Raw genomic sequence first — 21,132 nt, 5'->3', positions numbered from 1 at the left:
CTGCTGGGGCATGAGAAACTTTAGGTGGGGGGAAATAAATTTACTGCGCACATTTTACCCACAGCAATGAATAACTAACAAAGCTGATTCCTACAAACCTCTGAGGTCCTCAGATGGCACTGTGCATTCTGACAGATTTCTGTTAAACTTGCATAGCATTACAGAAAGTTGTTGCCATCTGCACGTTAATCCATTTACTACGGCGTGGTGTGCACACTTAATTGTACGCATGAACCACAACTGCAGATTTGCTTTTGCTTTTATTACAAATGTATCGTTGGTTCATTCATGCAACAGAAAAAAAAAGTGAAAAACAAAGAAGCTGAAACTGATTCAAGTGAAGCACTGCAGCCGCATATATCGGTATACAGCAGAACCTCAGAGTTACGAACACCAGGTTTACAAACTGACTGGTTAACCACACACCTCATTTGGAACCGGAAGTACGCAACCAGGCAGCAGAGACAAAAAAAAATACTGTACAGTATTGTGTTAAATATAAAAAAAATAAAGGGACAGTTTAAAAAAAGATATGACAAGGTAAGGAAACTGTTTCTGTGCTTGTTTCATTTAAATTAAAATGGTTAAAAGCAGCATTTTTCTTCTGCATAGTAAAGTTTCAAAGCTATATTAAGTCAAGTTCAGTTGTAAACTTTTGAAAAAACAACCATAACGTTTTGTTCAGAGTTACGAACATTACAGAGTTACTAACAACCTCCATTCCTGAGGCATTCGTAATTCTGAGGTTCTACTGTATGTACTTGTGTGGTGGGTGGGAGGAGGGTGTAAATTACTACGGACACAAAGAAGGGTGGAGGCGTGATCAAATAAGTTTGAAAACCACTGAGCTAGACCAATTCAGACTGGAAATACAACACAGATTTTTAGCAGTGGGGGTAACTAACAATTCGGACAACTTACCAAAAGTATGGATGGATTCTCCATCACTGGCATTTTTAAATCAAGACTTGATATTTTTCTAAAAGATATGATCTAGTTCAAACAGGATTTAATTCAGGGAAGTTCTATGACCTGTGTTACACAGTGTTATACAGACAAAACTACACAGGATCTTTTCAGGGGCAAGACAAAGATGCCACATTTATTATGATAACAATTTGATTTATAACCAATAACTAATATCTTAATTGTTATACACACACATTATACCTAATACCTATACACACACACACACATCCATCCATCCATCAGATGTTCTGTAGCTGCTGCATAGTTACCAGTCCTGAACATAGCTTGAGTTCGTGGCTTGATTTTGCAGCTTGGGTTCGTAGCTTGTGGCGGCTAACTGGCCAGGAAATCTGGGCACAAGGACGAGCTGGGTCTCTGTTGGCATGCACCGATGCCCTTCCATGTTGGCAGCAGAATGTTACCCTCAAAAGTCTTCCATCTCACCCATCCTTTTTGTAGGCTTTAGTTTGAATCCAGAGTCTATAGGTCTTGCTGTATCACCCTGCCTCTGGGTTTGGTGATTGATCACCCGTCAATTGCAGACATGACTTTTAGCCTCGGATCTGGCTTTGATCTTCCTTCTATTGTACCTTTTCTTTTTAGGGTGGACTCTTCTTACTTTGTTAGGGCTCTTGTCTGCATCTTCAACCGTTGGTGTTTGAACTCTATTTCATCAGCACAGGCTGGGGCTAGAGGTTGATTCCATCATCCATACATACCTCATTCACACATCTAAACTAAACTAATAAGATTACAACAGGGTTTGCAAAAATGAAGGTTGGAGCAAGCTTTTACAAAATGGAGTAAGCGTTTTAAAATGGGGTTTGGATTACAATACGGCAAACAGTGAACAGAAGTTACAATATAGACAAGTGTAGTCGATGGCAAACAGTGAACAGAAGTTACAATGTAGGTAAGTGTAATGAATGGTGAACAGAAGTTACACTATTGAGATACTGAAACAGTGCAAGTCTCAGTGATTTAAGCAGGAATTGGACTGATAGTGAAACTTACAAAGGCAGCTGGCTAAACAGCTATGGCTCTTAACCAGCATCTTCATTGTCAATCAGCCAGTTATTGGGGTAACCGGTTTTATGAATGAATGTTGTTTCATTCATAAAACTTTACTTATGAAGTTACATTAATAAAGTGAACAATTAAAAACAATTTCATTTATCACTTCTACAACAGGAGGTCAGACTAGGTACCTTCTGGTTTTCTAATCTATGAATCATGAATGGGAGGAGAGGCGGTCTATCTGATTATTAGTGATGGGGGAAACGGTCCAAAATATAATTTCTCTTTTCAGAGTGTTCCACACTATGAAAATTCTTCAGAATACCTGCTCTGAGATAATGTAAGTACAGACATGTTGGGATTGATGATGGTCTCATGAATTCCAAAGAGTGTTTGAAATGTACTAGTAGTTCCTTTTTCTCTTTCTTTTTTGTGAGGCCACCTGACTGTCAGATTGCCATCACATGTATTACTGCTCTTCACAAAAAGAAAGAGACTAGAATGTATGCCCTCTAGGGCACAGACCATGGGTAAAATTTTCAAAAGTTCCTAAATGACTTAGGAGCCTAAATTCCTCTTTCAAACGTGACTTAGACAATTAGGGGCCTAAGGGCTCATCTACACAGCAAGTTACTATGTGGCTAGCCAGGGTGTGAATCTACAGTGCTCCTGCTTGTCACATGCTCCAGGACTTTCATTTGGAAAGTGTCCACACAGGCTATTTCTGTGTGGAAAGGTGGTGCATTGTAGATTCACACCATGACTTGTCACTTAGTAACTGGCTGTGTAAAGAAGCCTTAAGAATCATTGCAAGTCAATGGGACTTAGGATCCTCAGTCACCTGACTGCTTTTGAAAATTTTACTCTGTGTTGTCTGATGTGTTCTTCAGCATCTAGAACATTTGGGCTTTTGAGCACTATCACAAACCAAATACTGAGTCATCTTCAGCCTGTGCAATATGACAGAATATGATACCTCAAGATAACTGAGTTAAATCCAAGTTCTTATTTGCTGTAATCTTATTTATGTGATTGTTTACTGAGCCAGCCATAACAAAACGAGTAATAAAACTGGTCTCTAACAATTCATAAATATAAAAATGTTGAACAAAACACTGTATTTTCATAGATTCCTCCTCCTTTTCCAGTTTGTTTAGCTATTAAAATATGTAATCTTTGCTCCGTCAATAAACACTAGTACTGGGTCTCATATGCAAAGGTTTGGCCTGACCCTGAAAACATTATTCTTGTAAATAACTCTATTCACATAATAAAGTTATGTAACAAGAATAAGGAAGGGTTGAGCCTAAAGCTCAGCGCTTCACAAGATCAGGCCCTAACAAGCTCACTTTCTGACTGTTCTCTGCAAAAATACTGATGTCTTATACTCCGAAAACTAGATGTATCAAGATCTATGAGAAACACATAGGAAACCTTAAATAAATCATAATTCAAAACATACCCAATTCTTCTTCTCTTTAGCCCTTTCCAGTAACTTATGCTGCAACACTTTTCCAATCCCATGTTCAAACTTTTTAACTATGTCCTCAGTTCTTTGATATTCTTCTTGATTTAGGAATGGTTTTACTGTAAAAAAGGAAAATGTATATAAATACAGATCTGTATCAACTCCCCACCATGCAGACCCTGAACCTGACAGATCCCAAGAGAAATTTTTAATATAAATAAATACAGAGGTCTTTGTTGGAAGAAAAATATATTTTAAAAAGGCCAGAGTAAGTTCTAGGAAATCTTAATGTAAAAATACATTTAAAAAATGTAAGTTAAATAAGACTATCACTCTTCTCAAATAAGAGTGGATACAAAAGGCCTGCTACATCAAATAAGAGATTAAATCAAATAAGAGACTGAAAACAGAAATATTTAGGACCTAAGCTGGTAGATACTATGGAGTTCTGTGACTCTGCAGCTCCCATGAAACTCGTTCACTAATCAAACTTGTTTCTACTTTGTTTGTGGGCACAGTACCAGCCTAATACATTGGATGAGTCCATACAACTATCACATTATTGCATCAAACATAAGCTACTAGTCTTCACCTTCAAGGCTCTTCATGGTCTAGCCCAGTGGTGGGCAACCTGCGGCCGCGTGCAGCCCGTCAGGGTAATCCGCTGGCCACCACTTCACACAGCTCCCATTGGCCGGGAACGGCAAACCGCGGCCACTGGGAGCTGCGGGCAGCCATGCCTGCGGATGCTCAATGTCAACAAACTGTCTCGTGGCCCGCCAGCGGATCACCCTGATGGCTGCATGTAGCCTGTGGGCTGCAGGTTGCCTACCACTGGTCTAGCCCCAACCAACCTGTCATCTCTCAATTCACTTTCTAGATAGATACTTACCTCCAATTGGGCAATGATGCCAACCTCCATTGCCTCCTTGTTAAATTTTTAAACAAGCACCTTGGTGCTTTCTCCACTGCTGCCCCTCATGCTTGGGAGAAGCTCCCTGTAAACATCTGCAAAACTACCTCATTATCCTGCTTCAAATTCCTCCTTCAAACTCTCCTTTGCCATGATGCCTACAAAAACTTGATAACAGGTGTGCTAAGACCACTGCCTATCATGCTGACCAATACCGTCTCATTGTTTTCCTGTACTCCTCCATTTGTATTGTATCATCTGTTGGATATTATACTCAGGCTGGAAAGCAATCTGGGGCAAGGACTGTCTTTTTTGTTCATACTCTCTTAGCAGCCATAGATAGACTTTATAATTAATCAAATTGGATAACCTCTTTAGGTTCCTGATAGTCTCCTGCTCCTCACAAAACCCCCTTGGTTAAAATCAAGGGGCCTGATTCTCCAATGTTTTACACATTTTGTAGCCATTTACACCTGAGGGAAGTGAGTACAAAGTGGATGTCCAACTCTGCTATCCTGATTTAGTAGCTCAATACTTCTGAAATACTTTGGGCAAGGCTGCTGCTTTTGTAAGTAAGATCCCTATATTACCCTTGAGATTTCATGACCATTTATATTGACTATTACTCTTCCAAGTTTACTTGCATGTTCATAAGACATGTTTAATGAAAATATAGCTATAATGGTCTTAAAAAAACACTAAGTCCAGTTGTAATGTTTCCATGGGTCCAATATATTTTTCTGGCATTCTTTTTCAGTTTTGTATAATTTAGTCTCCATTTTTATTTTATTTTTTGGTGCTTTCAAAATTTCAGTGTGTGGGGGGAAAGATTATTATGTCTTCATATAAAACTTTTTATATTTCTGTTTTGTAGGCTTTCCACCCCAGAGGTGTAACACCCCCACTTATATTTTATACAATATATTCCTTTATCTGGTTTGTCATTTGACACACATAGTGCTCATGCTTCATAGTCTCATGAACAAGTTATTCTAGAGCACAGAACAGTGGTGTATGGTCTGCTGACACTTATCTATTTGTGTAATTAGACTGAATTTTCTACTATGTTCCTAGTAGCAGGGAAAAAAGGTCAATCCTTGTGTGGGAGTAGAAGCCAGGATTTTGGTCTAATGGAGTCTTTCTCCAAACATCTATCCATATGGGTTGCTGAATTTGCACTGGGTAGCATGGGATATGACCGATTTCCAATGTAACAACTGATCTCTCCTTAGTAATTATCTCTACGTCTAAGAAGGTGATTTTTCATTAATGCAGCATGAACAAAGTCTTTCAGAGAAACTAGATGTTCTACACTACACAAGCCTTGGGTATCCCATTTGGCTAACCATGAGCCTGTGCTGTTGTGTGTATGTATATACTTCTTATGGTGTTGCCAAAGTAACTTCTTGTTTACAAAGGCTATGTCTACACTACAGACCTCATGTAGCCACTCTATGCCAGGAGAAACCACCCCCAATGAGCGGCGGTGGCTATGTTGGCAGAAGAGTGTCTCCTGCCTACGTAGCGCTGTCCACACCAGCACTTCTGTCGGTGAAATTTATGTCCGTCAGGAGGGTATTTTTTCACATCCGTGACCAACAAAAGTTTTACTGACAAAAGTGCTAGTGCAGACATAGCCTGAGATTAAAGCTCCTTTTTTCCCTCTCTGGTTTTGTGATAAGTATACATAACACACCCAGAAACATGGAATTTCCCCCTCCCCCCAAAAAATCACTCTTACCTTTTATTTTATGACTATGTATGAACATATTTGAGTTTGATTCCTTATATAGTCCAACACCACATTTTTTACACCAACATAATTTTGCTTAATAAAAACATCAGTGTGGCTTCAGTTACTTTTTAAAGAAAGATGCATTCTCATTGGTTAATCTAACCATTAAACATGTTGCTTTACACATAAATAGAGCCTTTACACTAGATTTGGTACATCCTTTTGCTACCTAGGAGCGTACACTATAACTATATGCATTTACTGATGTAAAGATATAGCTTAATATTTTCAGATTCCGATAAATTAGACGTTTTTAGTACGTTAGAAAATGGAAAATGAAAGATTACTTATTTACTAGATAACTTTTTGCTTATGATTTGTGTCAAGCTGCATTAAGATGGCAACTGGAATTTAATTAAACACGCAACACAGCATAAAATTTATTTTTATTAAACAAAACAAGCTCTTAATACAGCACATGACCTGTTGTGTCATATTCATAAAGCTTGAACTCAAAAGTTAGATATTTTTCCTCGATTCTTTCTTTATATAGAAAAACAGCCTTTAACCTTGAGCCTTTAACACAGAGTTTTTGATAGAGGCTTATGGATTCAGCATATATTTTTTATTTAAAATGTTTTAAGAGATAAATATCTCAGGCGTTAACGTTTTGTATTTTATTTAGATTTCATTTTAAACAGGTTTATTGTTAAAAAGAAAAAATTAAATAAAAAAATAAAATGTAAGTATTTTTTTAATTATATTTTTTTAATCCATCCTGCCTCCGGGCCTGAAAGACAAGGTTCTACAGCTGAGCTAAAGAGACAGGATTGCACGCTCAGAGCTGTAACAGACACACATCTTGTGCGGCTCAAGCATAGAAAGGGACACTACACATATTGACCGGAACCAATGGTCTATATCTGCATGGAGTTCATTGCAGGATCAGGACCTTAAGCTGCATCTTTCTCTCAAAGTCTTATCATACTAGATTGATAAATATACCTGTGTTGTTTGACCTTTTGGGATTTATGTGGGTGAGTGGGTGTGAGGGTAAACAGTTGAACTAACCTCACTGATAATGTTGAGACCTGTCCAGTTAAATGTGGGGTTGCATATACAGTTCAAGAGCAAAAGTGTGCAAACGCTCTGAGAGAGCTTTAATTCATTCAGGTACAGTTTATTTATTAATTTGGAGAGGCAGATTTGATTTCCAAAATTCAGTTTTAATATGCAATTCTGCTATGTTACAATCTGCCCACAATCACAGCACATCTTTATTTTCTCCCTGTAGTGCAGTTCACTAGAATTAAAGTGGGGTTATTTCTGAGACACAAACGTTTGAGACACTTCCCCTTTTTAAAAACAAAAAAACAATATACCCATTAATTTAGCACTCTGCATCAAAAAAAGTGACATAATAGCCTTAGACTTAAACCTTACGCAGGCCCAGCTACATCACTCAGGGTTGTGAAAAATGTCACGCCCTACATGATGTAGTTAAGCTGATCTAACCCCTCTGTAGACTAAGCTATGTTGATGGAAGAAATCTTCTGTCGACATAATGTCACCTCTCGATAGGGTAGATTTACTACAGTGACAGGCAAAACCCTTCCTTTGCAGTAGTGTCTACATACAATACTGTGGTGTAGCTGGAGCACTGCAGCTGTAGCATTTGTAGTACAGATATACCCTCAATTAACCATAGCAACAGAGGGCTTGTCTTCATTGCAACAATCAGCTTGAGTTAGTATACTCAAGTTACTCCACTCAAGCTACCCTAGCTCAAGTGAAGGTGACCACACAGCAAAACAACATTTGAGCTACATAGAGTGATCTGATTAGTAGAATGATTCCAATAGCAGCTGATGAGTTGTAACTTGAGCAGCGGCATTCCCACTGCTTTACAAGCTAGAGCATCAGTAGCACTATAACTTCAGCCCACCTTCTGAGAGTATTTTTATATTGCAATAAAACATTTCTGTCTGCCCGAAGTCAGCTGACTCAGGCTGGCAGGGCTATAAAATTGCAGTGTAGAGGTTTAGGCTCGAAGCCCAGGCTCTGGGACTCCGAAGGGGGAGGGTAAGCTTGAATCAGCTAATAGGCTAGCCACAGGTGTTTTACTGCAGTGTTTACATATCCTGTGAGTGCCTTTACGCTGCATACTAACTCAGGTTTGATCCCAGGCCCCACCTCTATCCACACGCAAATCAATCTGGCTCAGGTCCTAGGACCCTTCCTAGAGAACTACTTCAGAGTCTGAGTCCCGCTGTGACTCGGGTCCAAGCCCTGTCACTTTGTAGTGTGGATATAGCTTAAGCCGCAGACCCGAGTCAGAAAGTCCTGCAGTGCAGTCTGGATGTATTAGCATGGCTAAAAGACACAGGTCCAGCAATTGTAAAACCAAGGTTACAATGCAGCATGACAACTCAAGCACAAGCTTGGAAACAACGAGTCCACAAGCCTGGGTCCCACAGTCTTGGGTTTCCAATGCAATGTAAACATACTCCAACAGGCTAGCAAGCACAGGCTTAAAGCACTGCTTTAAGTTGAGCTAGAAACTTGTGTGTTTATATGGATGGGAGTCAGGTTAGGGACAAAATTCATAGCTTGAGCTAACAATGCTGGAAAGACTCACTCATAAGGGGCAAGATCCTGCAACCACAAAGCCAACTGGGACTTTTTCACTGATTTCAGTAGGAGCAGAATTGAATGCAAAGTGAGTTTGGGGATTTGGGCACAGATCCACAAAGATACATGGAGGCCTAAGTCTGAGTTGTAGGCACCACTGCAATCCACAAAACTCTTGTTTAGCTACTATCTAACCTTGCTTGGTGCCTACATTTTTGCTGTAAAAGTTCCCTAGGTGCCTAAGTTTCTGCCTCTGAGCACATACACTGCTGCCTCACTCTAGGCATGCAGATGCTTATCTCCTCCCAAAGCCCCAGTGCAATATATGAACTGGGGGTGAGGGGCTTCAGCCTATCTCATCCAAAGGCCCCAATCCAGTAGGTGTGCTCAGAAGATGCCTACCAGATCAGGTCCCACTCCAAATCCAGCCACCAGAGGAGGTGGTGTCATCACCACCCACAACTTTTAGCCCACTGGATACAGTGTTCACCTGGGATGAGGGAGTCCCAGGTTCAACAGCCATCTCAGACACAGAGAAAGAGGATTTGAACAAAGACCTCCCAAATGTATCAGGAGAGTGTTCTAACCACTGGGCTATGGGATATTCTAATATAGGTTTCTCTCAATGTCTCCTGCTGAAGCTGTGTCATTTTGGATACATACTTAAGAGTTAGGGAGGTGAGGGGGGGGGGAGAGAATGAATGACTCTATCGCCTGGTGGTTAGGGCAGCTGCTTGGGTGGTGGGAGACCCAGGGTCCACTCCAACTTCTCTCATTATTTTGCAGCTGTTCTATTGTATATAAATAATGAAAGAGTGAATGGCGCAGGGGAATTGGACTCTGGATTGTCCCTCCCTCCACCCTCCAGGCTAGAATGTCATTCTCTTTCTCTCGCCCGATGACACTAATTATTTATCCAAAGTGGATACAGGAGACCCTGAAGGAGACCCATACCAGTATATATCATAGCTAAGTGTGGGAAATCTCACTCCATCAAGCAGAGGGGAAGCTGAACCACCTGTTTCTCCTACATCCTACTCATTCTCACAAGAAATGGCTTAGACTCTTAAGTCACCTGACTTGAAGAGAAGTGTTCCCAGCCATGGATCGCACGCAGAGATAGTTGCCTAAGTCCAAGCTGCAGAGAATCACCTATTTCCTGAGAGGGGAGGGGCATCTCCTCTTAGCTAGTTTTGGTGGATCCCATTCCAAGGTCTCTCTCTCAATTCATTTTATAGGGAACCTAGCCACCTAACTCAGGCTCTGTGAATTGCACTGTAGTTCCTGTGATTTTTCTTAGGTGTCTAAAAGTTAGGCTTTGCAACGCTCAGTGCCGCAGCACTTGATCCCTCTGTGGATCTAGGAATTATGGCATAATGTTTGTTTCTAGTTGGGTACGGCTGTCAGAGCCCCACCTCCAAGGCAGTTGCTCAGGTAAAGTTTTTCCATTACAGGTGGGTTAGCAGGAGAAATTGCAGTAGTTGCAAAGAAAAATTCAGAAGTCTCAGAATTCTGGGAGTGATTTAAGGAAGGACAAAATTATTTAGAAAGAAATTTAGACAGCTCATTCCTATATCTGTGACCTGTTTACTATACAGTAACTCCTCACTTAACATCATCTTGGGTGACGTTGTTTCTTAATTAGAGAATGTGCTTGTTTAAAGTTGCGCAATGCTCCGTTATAATGTTGTTTGGCAGCCGCCTGCTTTGTCCACTGCTTGCAGAAAGAGCAGCCCAATGGAGCTAGCTGGTGGGGGCTTGAAATCAGGATGGACCAGCAGCCCCTTATCAGCTCCCCACTCCCCTAAGTTCCCTGTGTGCCAGCTGCCCAGCAGGCTATCAACTGCCAGGCAGTTCGGGTGTCCCTCCCCCCACTACTGTGTGCTGTTCCTGCCCTCTGCCTTGGAGCTGCTCCTGGAAGCCTCCTGCTTGCTATGTCGAGATGGGGTGCTAATGTCAAAGTGTCCTCACCCCCTGCTCCTGTACCTCATCTCCACAGAGCGGGGAGGGGGAAAGAGAGAGAAGACAGGGCTCAGGACGGAGGAAGCTTGCTGGCAGCAGCTGCTGTCTCAACTTGCTGGTCTACTTAAAAAGGCAGTGTAGAGTGGGGTCACGGTACTTAAAGAGGCAATGCACATCTCTCTCTCACACACACACGTGTGTGTGTGTGTCTCTGTCTCTCTCTGCCATGCTGTCTCTCCTCCCTCCATTCAGGCTACCTTGTAGAGTGTGAGGCTACATTCACAACGTGTTATCTCTTGAGGGCTCAGCTGAGTGCTAGTTCAACATTTAGCAGTAAGGCATTCCCTGAGAAATATCCCACTCTCTTTCACTCTCTGACTTCACCTCCTCAGCCAAGCTTCACAATCATCATTGCTGTGTATAGTATTAAACTGTTTGTTTAAAAACTTATATTCCGTGTGTGTGTGTGTGTGTGTGTGTGTGTGTGTGTGTGTGTGTGTACACACACACACACACACACACACACACACACAGACTATTGTCTGGCCAAAAAAATTTCCGTAGAACCTAACCCATCCATTTACATTAATTCTTATGGGGAAATTGGATTTGCTTAACATCGTTTCGCTTAAAGTAGCATTTTTCAGGAACATAACGTTAAGTGAGGAGTTACTGTATAAGGCTACGTCTATACTACCCGCCTGGGTCGGCGGGTAGCGTTCGACTTCTCGGAGTTCGATATATCGCGTCTCGTCTCATCTAGACGCGATATATCGAACTCTGAACGCGCTCCCGTCGACTCTGGAACTCCACCACCGCGAACGGCGGTGGCGGAGTCGACAGGGGAGCCGCGGACTTCGATCCCACGGCGTCTGGATGGGTGAGTAGTTCGAACTAAGGTAGTTCGAGTTCAGCTACGCTATTCGCGTAGCTGAACTTGCATACCTTAGTTCGACCCGCCCCCCTAGTGTAGACCAGGCCTAAGAGTCTAACATAATAGAGGTCTATGATTTACGAATCAGCAAATTCCATCTGGCATAAAACAGAAGAAGAACGCATTCATATTTGTGTTCTCCCTGCCACCTTTTCCTTTGTGGCATTTTGTTTACTAGATGGTAAATTCTTTAGGGCAGGAGCCTTGCCAAGTGAGATTGCTCAAAAGACTCAAGCAGACTTTTGGAGCTGTATAAACAACAGTAACAAAAAATTGTATTTACAAATGTGAAAAGTGCCTTGAAATCTTTGTTTATATGGGGATGCTGGACAAAGGCAGCCACAAGCAAACAAACACCTATTACCAACAATTTTTGGACCTCTCTAAAAGAGAAAAGTTTATTAAGGGATTATAACAGTTATACCTGCATCGAGGTATCTCTTTAAAGATTCATCAAGAGTAGGCACTGGCAGTGAAGGAAGAGAATTCTGGTACTGGAAGGTTCTCTCTTCAGAGGATTCAAACACTTGGTTTTCCATGATGTGGATCTGAAGCAAAATAGTAATTATGAAGCCTAAATTAGATAGAATGCTTACATATCCCCACTTCACTTTTATCTACTTTGCTTGGATTTCTGCCTCTTGTATTGTAAAACACAGAATTACAGAAATGTAGGGACCTAGAAGAGGTAATCAAGCCCAGCCACCTGTGCTATGGAAGGACATATCTAATAGAGAAACCAAACACCACCATGGTAACAGGGCCAGAAAAGTCTCTTGGTGGCACAACACTCGGAGTGGGTGACGGATGCCCAAAACAAGATGTGGAATCTATTACTTGGAGCCTGTTTACAGTTCCTCTGGTAACATCTCAAGGGTTCTGAATTGTCCAGTGCAGGGGTAGCCAACCTGAGCCTGGGAAGGAGCCAGAATTTACCAATGTACATTGCCAAAGAGTCTCAGTAATATGTCAGCAGCCCCCCCATCAGCTCCCCCGACTCCAACCTGCAGCTCTCCTTGCCCACCGGCAGGCCCACCAATCAGTGCTTCCTGCCTGCCACGATCAGCTGTTACACGGTGCACAGGAGGTTCTGCATGGGGAGGGGGGAAAAGTGAGGGCATGGCAGGCGTGGGAAAGGGGTGGAGTGAGGGCAGGGCCTGGGGCAGAGCAGGGGGTTGAGCACTGAACACTCTCCGGCACATTGCAAAGTTAGCATCTACAGCTCCAGCCCCAGAGTCAGTGCCTATGCAAGAAGCTGCATATTAACCTATGAAGAGCCGCATGCAGCTCCGGAGCCGCAGGTTGGCCACCCCAGTCCAGTGGGTGCTCCAGTAATGAACTATGTAAGCAGTAAAATTTTAGAGCTAGAAATATATTTTGGGAAAGATGGAGAGCATCTAGTACTTACCCTTTGTGTTCATAATTCATATTAGTCCATTTACAGTCAGATATAAATTGTTCATTACTGATTATTGCAATTTTACAGTCTAAACACCATCCATAACATTTTATATTTGATTTTTAAAAACAAGATATTGTTTTTAAAATGTGCACATAACAAATACCTCTTTTCTATAACCTTTGTACTACTATAATTCCTTTATTATAGTGTTACATCACACTTAGGGTTGGTTGACACTATCAAATTATGTTGATATAGCTAGGATTTAGATCGCCTAGGATTTTCCACACCTGCAGGATGCAGTTATACCAACCTAACTCTAGGTGCAGAGAGTGCTATGCCAACGGCAGGGCTTCACCCATGGGCACAGCTACCCACTCTGGAAAGGTGGGGGTGGATTACCTATGTGGATGGGAGCCGCCCTTGCACATGGGCAGAAGTAGTGTCTTCACTCAAGTGAAAACAACGAGGAGTCCCGGGGCACCTTAAACACTAACAGATGTATTTGGCCATAGGCTTTCCTGGGTAAAAAACCCACTTCTTCAGCTGCATGGAGTGAAAATTACAACTGCAGGCATTAGCGTCCCGCTACCCCTGATAGGTCACTAAAGAGCTGGAGCTGCAGCCTTTTAACTGCAGACAAACGCTTAGACTGTGGCCGTGGCCTGCTCCTTGTGTCAGCCTGTGAACACCAGGCGCACGCAAGCACGGAACAAACAAGGACTCGGCCTCAACGGGGCCTCAGCCGGGCCTGGGCGCAGGACGGGGCGTGCAGACAGGCAGCGGGACAGGGACTTCTGCCTTACTCAGTTTGGGCCGATTGCCCCTGGGCCTGTGGCCAGCCAGACGCGCTCCCCCGGCCCAGCGGCCCTGGGGGACCTTAGCGGGGGCAGCTGTGGGCGAGGTGCTGGGAGATCCGGGCAGGCTGGGGGAGTTTCTAAGAGCTCTGCTGCCCCAGGGGTTGTTTGGGGCTCGGCCCCCGGCCTAGGCACACGGCGCTGACGGGTGAGTACGTGCAGTTTCTAAGAGCTCTGCTGCCCCGGGGTTGTTTGGGGCACCGCCCCCGGCCTAGGCACACGGGGTGACGGGTGAGTACGTGCAGTTTCTAAGAGCTCTGCTGCCCCGGGGTTGTTTGGGGCCTGGCCCCCGGCCTAGGCACACGGCGCTGACGGGTGAGTACATGCAGTTTCTAAGAGCTCTGCTGCCCCAGGGGTTGTTTGGGGCACGGCCCCCGGCCTAGGCACACGGCGCTGACGGGTGAGTACGTGCAGTTTCTAAGAGCTCTGCTGCCCCGGGGTTGTTTGGGGCACCGCCCCCGGCCTAGGCACACGGCGCTGACGGGTGAGTACATGCAGTTTCTAAGAGCTCTGCTGCCCCAGGGGTTGTTTGGGGCACGGCCCCCGGCCTAGGCACACGGCGCTGACGGGTGAGTACGTGCAGTTTCTAAGAGCTCTGCTGCCCCGGGGTTGTTTGGGGCACCGCCCCCGGCCTAGGCACACGGGGTGACGGGTGAGTACGTGCAGTTTCTAAGAGCTCTGCTGCCCCGGGGTTGTTTGGGGCCTGGCCCCCGGCCTAGGCACACGGCGCTGACGGGTGAGTACATGCAGTTTCTAAGAGCTCTGCTGCCCCAGGGGTTGTTTGGGGCACGGCCCCCGGCCTAGGCACACGGCGCTGACGGGTGAGTACGTGCAGTTTCTAAGAGCTCTGCTGCCCCAGGGGTTGTTTGGGGCCTGGCCCCCGGCCTAGGCACATGACGCTGACGGGTGAGTACGTGCAGTTTCTAAGAGCTCTGCTGCCCCAGGGGTTGTTTGGGGCACGGCCCCCGGCCTAGGCACACGGCGCTGACGGGTGAGTACGTGCAGTTTCTAAGAGCTCTGCTGCCCCGGGGTTGTTTGGGGCCTGGCCCCCGGCCTAGGCACACGGCGCTGACGGGTGAGTACATGCAGTTTCTAAGAGCTCTGCTGCCCCAGGGGTTGTTTGGGGCACGGCCCCCGGCCTAGGCACACGGCGCTGACGGGTGAGTACGTGCAGTTTCTAAGAGCTCTGCTGCCCCAGGGGTTGTTTGGGGCCTGGCCCCCGGCCTAGGCACACGACGCTGACGGGTGAGTACGTGCAGGCAGCTCGCTACGCCCCGGCCTGGCCTTTCGGGCCCCCAGGCCTCCTCCCCGGAGCTATCCCGCGCTGCAGGTGGCAGCCGTGCCCCCCTGCAGCAGCCGCCAGCTCGGGCAGCCCTGCCGGCGGGAACAGCGAACGGGGCTGCAGCGCCCCGGGCAAGGGTGCTGTCCCGCCCCCGCCAGCGGGCCCACCGCGGAGCTCACCTCGCCCCTGCGCGCCCGTCGCCGCCAGCCCCGGCCGCCCCGCAGCCGCAGTGACGTGGAGCGCAGCAGCCGCAAGCGCCGCCGGGGCCTCGCCCTGTTCAGACTAGGCGGGGCGGGCGGGAGGCCGGGCCCCGCGCCCTGTGCAGGGACGTGAGTGAGACACGCGTCCCTGCAGCGCCACCGCCGCCGCTCCCCAAAGCCGCGCTCCGCTACCGGCGGGAACGTGTCACAGCCCCAGTCGGCTCCTGGCCCCGCTCAGCCCCCCAGGAGCCTCCCCACGCGCACACTGACCCCGCCCACCCCACGGGAACCCCCCACCACACACTGACCCCACGGGAACCCCCCCCGCGCGCACACACACACGGCCCTGCCCACCACACTGGAACCCCTGTACACACACACCGACCCTGCCCACTCCACGGAACCCCGCGCACACACCGACCCCGCCCTCCCCGCGAAACGCCCACCCCACACACACACCGACCCCACCCACCCCACGGGAACCCCTCCCGCACACACACACACGCCCTGGCCCTGCTCACCCAACAGGAACCCCCCCCCCACACACGCATACACCGCGGCCCCGCCAACCCCATGGGACCTACACGTGCACACACACATGCACACATCCCGCCCACCCCACGGGAACACCCCCGCACACACACACACCCGGACCCCCCCCACCCCACAGGAACCCCCCCGCGCACGCACACACGCCCCGACCCCTCTCAGCCAACGGCAGGGTGACCAGACGTCCCGATAAAATCAGGACTGTCCTGATATCGAGCAGTTTGTCCAAAGTACGGTCGGGACACCATTTGTCCCGATATTTTGTTTCTGGTGTTTTGTTTTTTTATTTCCTCGTTGCTTAGGCTGCAGTGACCGGCAGGGGGAGCGCCTTTTCAATTGTTAAACTCACTCACTTCGGCGGCAGGTCCGTCGGTCGCCATCGGTCTTCGGCAGCAGGTACTTCCTTCTTTGGCCTGGTCTACACTGGGGGCCACAAAACGAAATGAAGGGCTAGAAAAAATACTTTACAGTGTCAAAGTTAAAAAGCTCAATCGGGTTAGCTTATTAAAAACAAGATTGAGCTGTGACTTGGTTGTGGTGTATAAATACCTTCACGTTATGTGAACAAAATAGGGGGACTAGAGGGCTCTTTAATCTAGCAGAGAAAGGCAGAGCAAGAAGCAATGGCTGGAAGCTGAAGCAAGACCAATTCACATTAGACACAATTTTTTAACAGTGAGGGTGATTAACCTTCAGGACAGACTATTAAGGGAAATGAAGTATTCTTCCTCTTTTACTGTCTTAAAATCAAGAGTGGATGCTGTTCTGGAAGATATATTTTAGGGCTTGGCTACACTTACAAGTTGCAGCGCTGGTGGAGGCTTTCCAGCGCTGCAATTAACACCCCGTCCACACTTGCAGGGCACAACCAGCGCTGCAACTCCCTGGTTGCAGCGCTGGCTGAAAACCCATCCGGGTTGGGGTATAAGGAGTGCAGCGCTGGTGACACCAGCGCTGCTCAGCAGGTGTGGACACTCACCAGCGCTTTACCTGTCCTCCAGGGAATAAGGAGCTATCCCAGAATTCCTGTTCAGCCACTCTGCACATCAGTTTGCACTCTACTGCTCTTGCCTCAGGTGACCCGCCCTTTAAATGCCCCGGGAAATTTAAAAATCTCCTTCCTGTTTGCTGCAGCCAGGTGTGGAGTGCAATCAGTTAATCAGTTACAGGTTACAGGTAACCATGCCTCCACGCGGCAAACGAGCCCCAGCATGGAGCACAGGTGAATTGCAGGACCTCATCAGTGTTTGGGGTGAGGCATCTGTTCAGGCACAGCTGCGCTCCGGCCGTAGGAATTACGATATCTTTGAGCAGATAGCAAGGGACATGCTGGATAGGGGCCATCAACGGGACGCACTACAATGCAGGGTGAAAGTTAAAGAGCTGCGGAGTGCCTATTACAAAGCCCGCGAGGGTAATCACCGATCCGGAGCTGCTCCCACGACCTGCCGTTTTTACAGGGAGATGGACAAGATACTTGGGGGTGACCCCACTGCCAATCCCAGGGTAACGATGGACACTTCTGAGCAGGCTGGGGGACAGGAGGAGGAGGAGGCTGCGGGGGAGAGAAACCGCGAGTGAAGCTCCTGGGATGGGGGAAGAAACCGCAGATTCCCTGGAGGCATGCAGCCAGGAGCTCTTCTCAAGCCAGGAGGAAAGTACCCAATCGCAGCAGCCAGCAGTTGCAGAAGGACAAGCAGAGGAGCGGGGTACCGGTAAGCGGCTTTTATTTTCTGGGTGGAAATGTTTCTGGAGAGGAAGGGGGGTTATGGATGCATGCATGGCAGCGTCTAGATGTGGAATAGCCCGTTGATGTGGTCTATCACGTCGCGGTAATCTGCTTCAGTTATCTCAGCAAAAGCTTCATCCAGAGCGTGGGCAATATGCCTGCGCAGGTTTATAGGCAGAGCCACTGTGTCCCTTGTCCCAGTGACGGTGACGCGTCCGCGCCACTCTTCGGCCGGGGGGGGGACCATTTCTGAACACAGGCACGCCGCATAGGGTCCCGGGCGGAATCCACATTGCTCTAAAAGAGCCCCCCGCTGTTCCCTAGTGACTCGCAGTAGGGAAACATCTTCCAGGATTAAGTCCTGTGAAAAATGTTGGGAGACTCTTTAGTGAAGAGATAGGGAGATAAGATCACCCCTGCATCTGCATCTTCACTCAACCCCTCTAGCACTCCAGATTACCCGAAGCAACCAGCTCCCCTCTCACTCAAGCCCCTCTTCTCCCTATATAAGTAAACACTCCTCACTCACCATTTCGTGGCTTCTGTTGTGTTTTCCTTTTGGGATAAAGAATGCAAGTGAGAACTTGCAAGTGAGAACTCCCTCAGTGTAACAATTCATGTCTGGAGATAGTGGATACAATGCTGCCCGTGTTAAATGTTGTCATTTCTGTGTCTACAGTGACCTTGACTGGACTGCCCAGATGTTCAACATCACAGAGGCTTCAAAATTTGAGAAAAAATCCCCGAAAGAGCAAAGAGGACATGCTGAAAACTGTTCTTCAGCACTCTGCTACAGAGAGAAAAGAATTGAAGGAGTGGTGAGAGAAAGAAAGCAGGACCCGCCAGAGAAATGCAGTGGCCAAGAGGAAAAGCACGGAGCGGCTGCTAAGCATCCTGGAGCGCCAAGCGGAGTCTATAGAGTCACTCGTTGCCATGCAAGCAGAGCACTACCGTGCTACTCCCCCACCCGCCCGTCCTTTGTGCCTTGTGCCCCAATGTCAGCTCAAACCACCTTTCCCCAGCATCCAGGCTCTTACCACCACCAGCTGCCTCCAACACCTGTACGTTCCCCAACCAGCCCTGATACCTACCACCACCCTTACCCTCTGCATTCAACCCCATCACCATGCAGTATATGAACCCTGAAGTGCAGGATTCATTAAACAGCAATCCAGACATGGCATATGCAAACTTGTGACTGTACAGTTCACCAACCCACACCATTGCCCTCTTGTGTTAATGAAATGTTGTGTGTCTGTCTGTCTGTCAAGGAAGTTTTTTTCTTTTCAATAAAACAATTCTTGACTTTGAAAACAGTCTTTATTATAGCAGATAGTGAAAGATACCTTAGCCCAGTAAAGAAAGAGGCACTGCAAATGATATTATTATTATGGATAATAGAATAACAGTGTAAGCAGTGCAATTCACTCCCATGCAAGGCAGCAAACATTACTGTTGGCTTTCAGCCTCAAATTCTTCCCTCAAGGCATCCCTAATCCTTGAAGCCCTGTGCTGGGCCTCTCTATTAGCCCTGCTCTCTGGCTGTGCATATTCAGCCTCCAGGACTTGAACCTCGGTGGTCCATGCCTCACTGAATGTTTCACCCTTCCCTTCACAAATATTATGGAGGGTACAGCAAGCGCTTATCACCGCTGGGATGCTGCTTTCCCCAAGTCTAGCTTCCCATACAAACATCTCCAGCGAGCCTTTAAACGCCCAAAAGCACACTCCACAGTCATTCTGCACCGGCTCAGCCTGTAGTTGAACCGGTCCTTGCTCCTGTCAAGCTTCCCTGTATAGGGTTTCATGAGCCAAGGCAGTAACGGGTATGCGGGTCTCCAAGGATCACAGTGGGCATTTCGACATCCCCTACTGTGATCTTCCTGTCTGGGAAAAAGTCCTGCCTGCATCTTCCTGAACAGGCCACTGTTCAAAGATGCGTGCATCATGCACCTTTCCAGGCCAGCCTGTGTAAATGTCAATGAAACGCCTGCGGTGATCCACAAGCGCCTGGAGAACCATAGAGAAATACCCCTTACGATTAACGTACTCTGATGCCAGGTGGGGGGGGGCCAGAATAGGAATATGCGTCCCAACTATCGCCCCTCCACAGTTAGGGAACCCCATTTGTGCAAAGCCCTCCACCATGGCCTGCACGCTCCCGAGTCACGGTCTTTCTTAGCAGGATGCGATTAATTGCCTTGCAAACTTGCATCAAAACGATTCCCACGGTCGACTTTCCCACACCAAACTGGTTCCCGACCGACCGGTAGCTGTCTGGATTTGCCATCTTCCAGATTGCAATAGCCACCCGCTTTTCCACCGTCAGGGCAGCTCTCAATCTTGTGTCCTTGCGCCGCAGAGTGGGGGCGAGCTCAGCACACAGTCCCATGAAAGTGGCTTTTCTCATACGAAAGTTCTGCAGCCACTGCTCATCATCCCAGACTTCCATGACGATGTGATCCCACCACTCAGTGCTTGTTTCCCGAGCCCAAAAGCGGCGTTCAACGGTGCTGAGCATTTCCGTGAATGCCGCAAGCACTGTAGTGTCACACGCGGCAGACAAATCCATATTGATATAATCGTCGGACTCCTCACTGTCACTTTGGAGCTGAAGAAATAGCTCGACTGCCAAACGTGTTGTGCTGGTGACACTCATCAGCAGAGTCCTCAGCAGATCGGGCTCCATTTGCCACAGAAATCGCGATTCACAGAGAGTAACAGAAAGACACTCACAATGGCGCCAAACGCTGCCGGAAAGAGTGAATGCTGGGATGTGAAGCGATGCACCACGGGGCGCTGGCAAACAGGAAGCGGAATGACCCGCACACTTCCTTCCCCTTCCCACAATACTCAGCGCCAAAATGGGACGAGGTGCTCTGTGGGATAGCTGCCCACAATGCACCTCTCAATACAGCGCTGGAAAGTGCTGCAAGTGTGGCCACACTGCAGCGCTGGTAGCTGTCAGTGTGGCCACACTCCAGCGCTGGCCCTTACACAGCTGCATGAGCAGCGCTGTAACTCCCAGCGCTGCAACTTGTAAGTGTAGCCAAGCCCTTAGTCAAACACAACTTGTTACTGGACTCAGTACAGGAGTAACTGCATGAAATTCTATGATGTTATACAGGAGGTCAGACTAGATGATTTAATAGACTCTTCTGGCCTGAAAACTCTGAAACCTACCGGCCCTTCTGCACACACTTTATCAAAGTTCTCCCCTCTGTGTGGATATTTGGTGCAGTAATTGGTCATGTCAGGATTACAGACCATTAACCTTGCTTATGGAGAGGTAGAAAGCACCAATTTATACAGAAATTCTATGCAGAATTTCATGAAGAAACTTCCATTCTTTTGAAAACAAGAGTCTTATACAAATCCTTAGGAATGCTTAAATATGGGTGTCATTAGTGATCAGCACAAACAACAGCAACAATTGCTCAATTAATTTTAAAAATGTTCTCATAAATATCACCTTCTTTACTTA

General features: G+C 46.9%; 1 protein-coding gene across 8 annotated transcripts in view; it reads right to left on the bottom strand.

Annotated features, from left to right (window-relative positions):
- The window catches only part of CROT (carnitine O-octanoyltransferase), an 81,603-nt gene extending 65,264 nt beyond the window's left edge, over window positions 1-16,339 (bottom strand). For 2 of the 8 annotated variants that reach the window (XR_005595198.1, XR_005595197.1), the window contains exons 1-3: window positions 12,634-12,963; window positions 12,054-12,177; window positions 3,449-3,573 (exon numbers count right to left, since the gene is read on the bottom strand). Coding sequence is in view for 4 of the 8 variants with exons in the window: in XM_039527807.1 (XP_039383741.1) it covers window positions 3,449-3,573; window positions 12,054-12,177; window positions 12,634-12,831 (447 nt within the window). In the remaining 4 variants the exon portion in view is untranslated. Of the gene's footprint in view, window positions 1-3,448; window positions 3,574-12,053; window positions 12,178-12,633; window positions 12,964-15,349; window positions 15,503-16,272 lie in introns of those variants that run through there. The other 6 variants (XR_005595195.1, XR_005595196.1, XM_039527808.1 and 3 more) reach the window with 5 other exon arrangements.
- Window positions 16,340-21,132: the final 4,793 nt, after the last annotated feature.

The sequence above is a fragment of the Mauremys reevesii genome, linkage group 2 (assembly GCF_016161935.1).
Source record: "Mauremys reevesii isolate NIE-2019 linkage group 2, ASM1616193v1, whole genome shotgun sequence".
Lineage (NCBI taxonomy): Eukaryota > Metazoa > Chordata > Testudines > Geoemydidae > Mauremys > Mauremys reevesii.
Note: the sequence above shows the minus strand (reverse complement) of the source record. Positions and strands in the feature narration are given on the sequence as shown.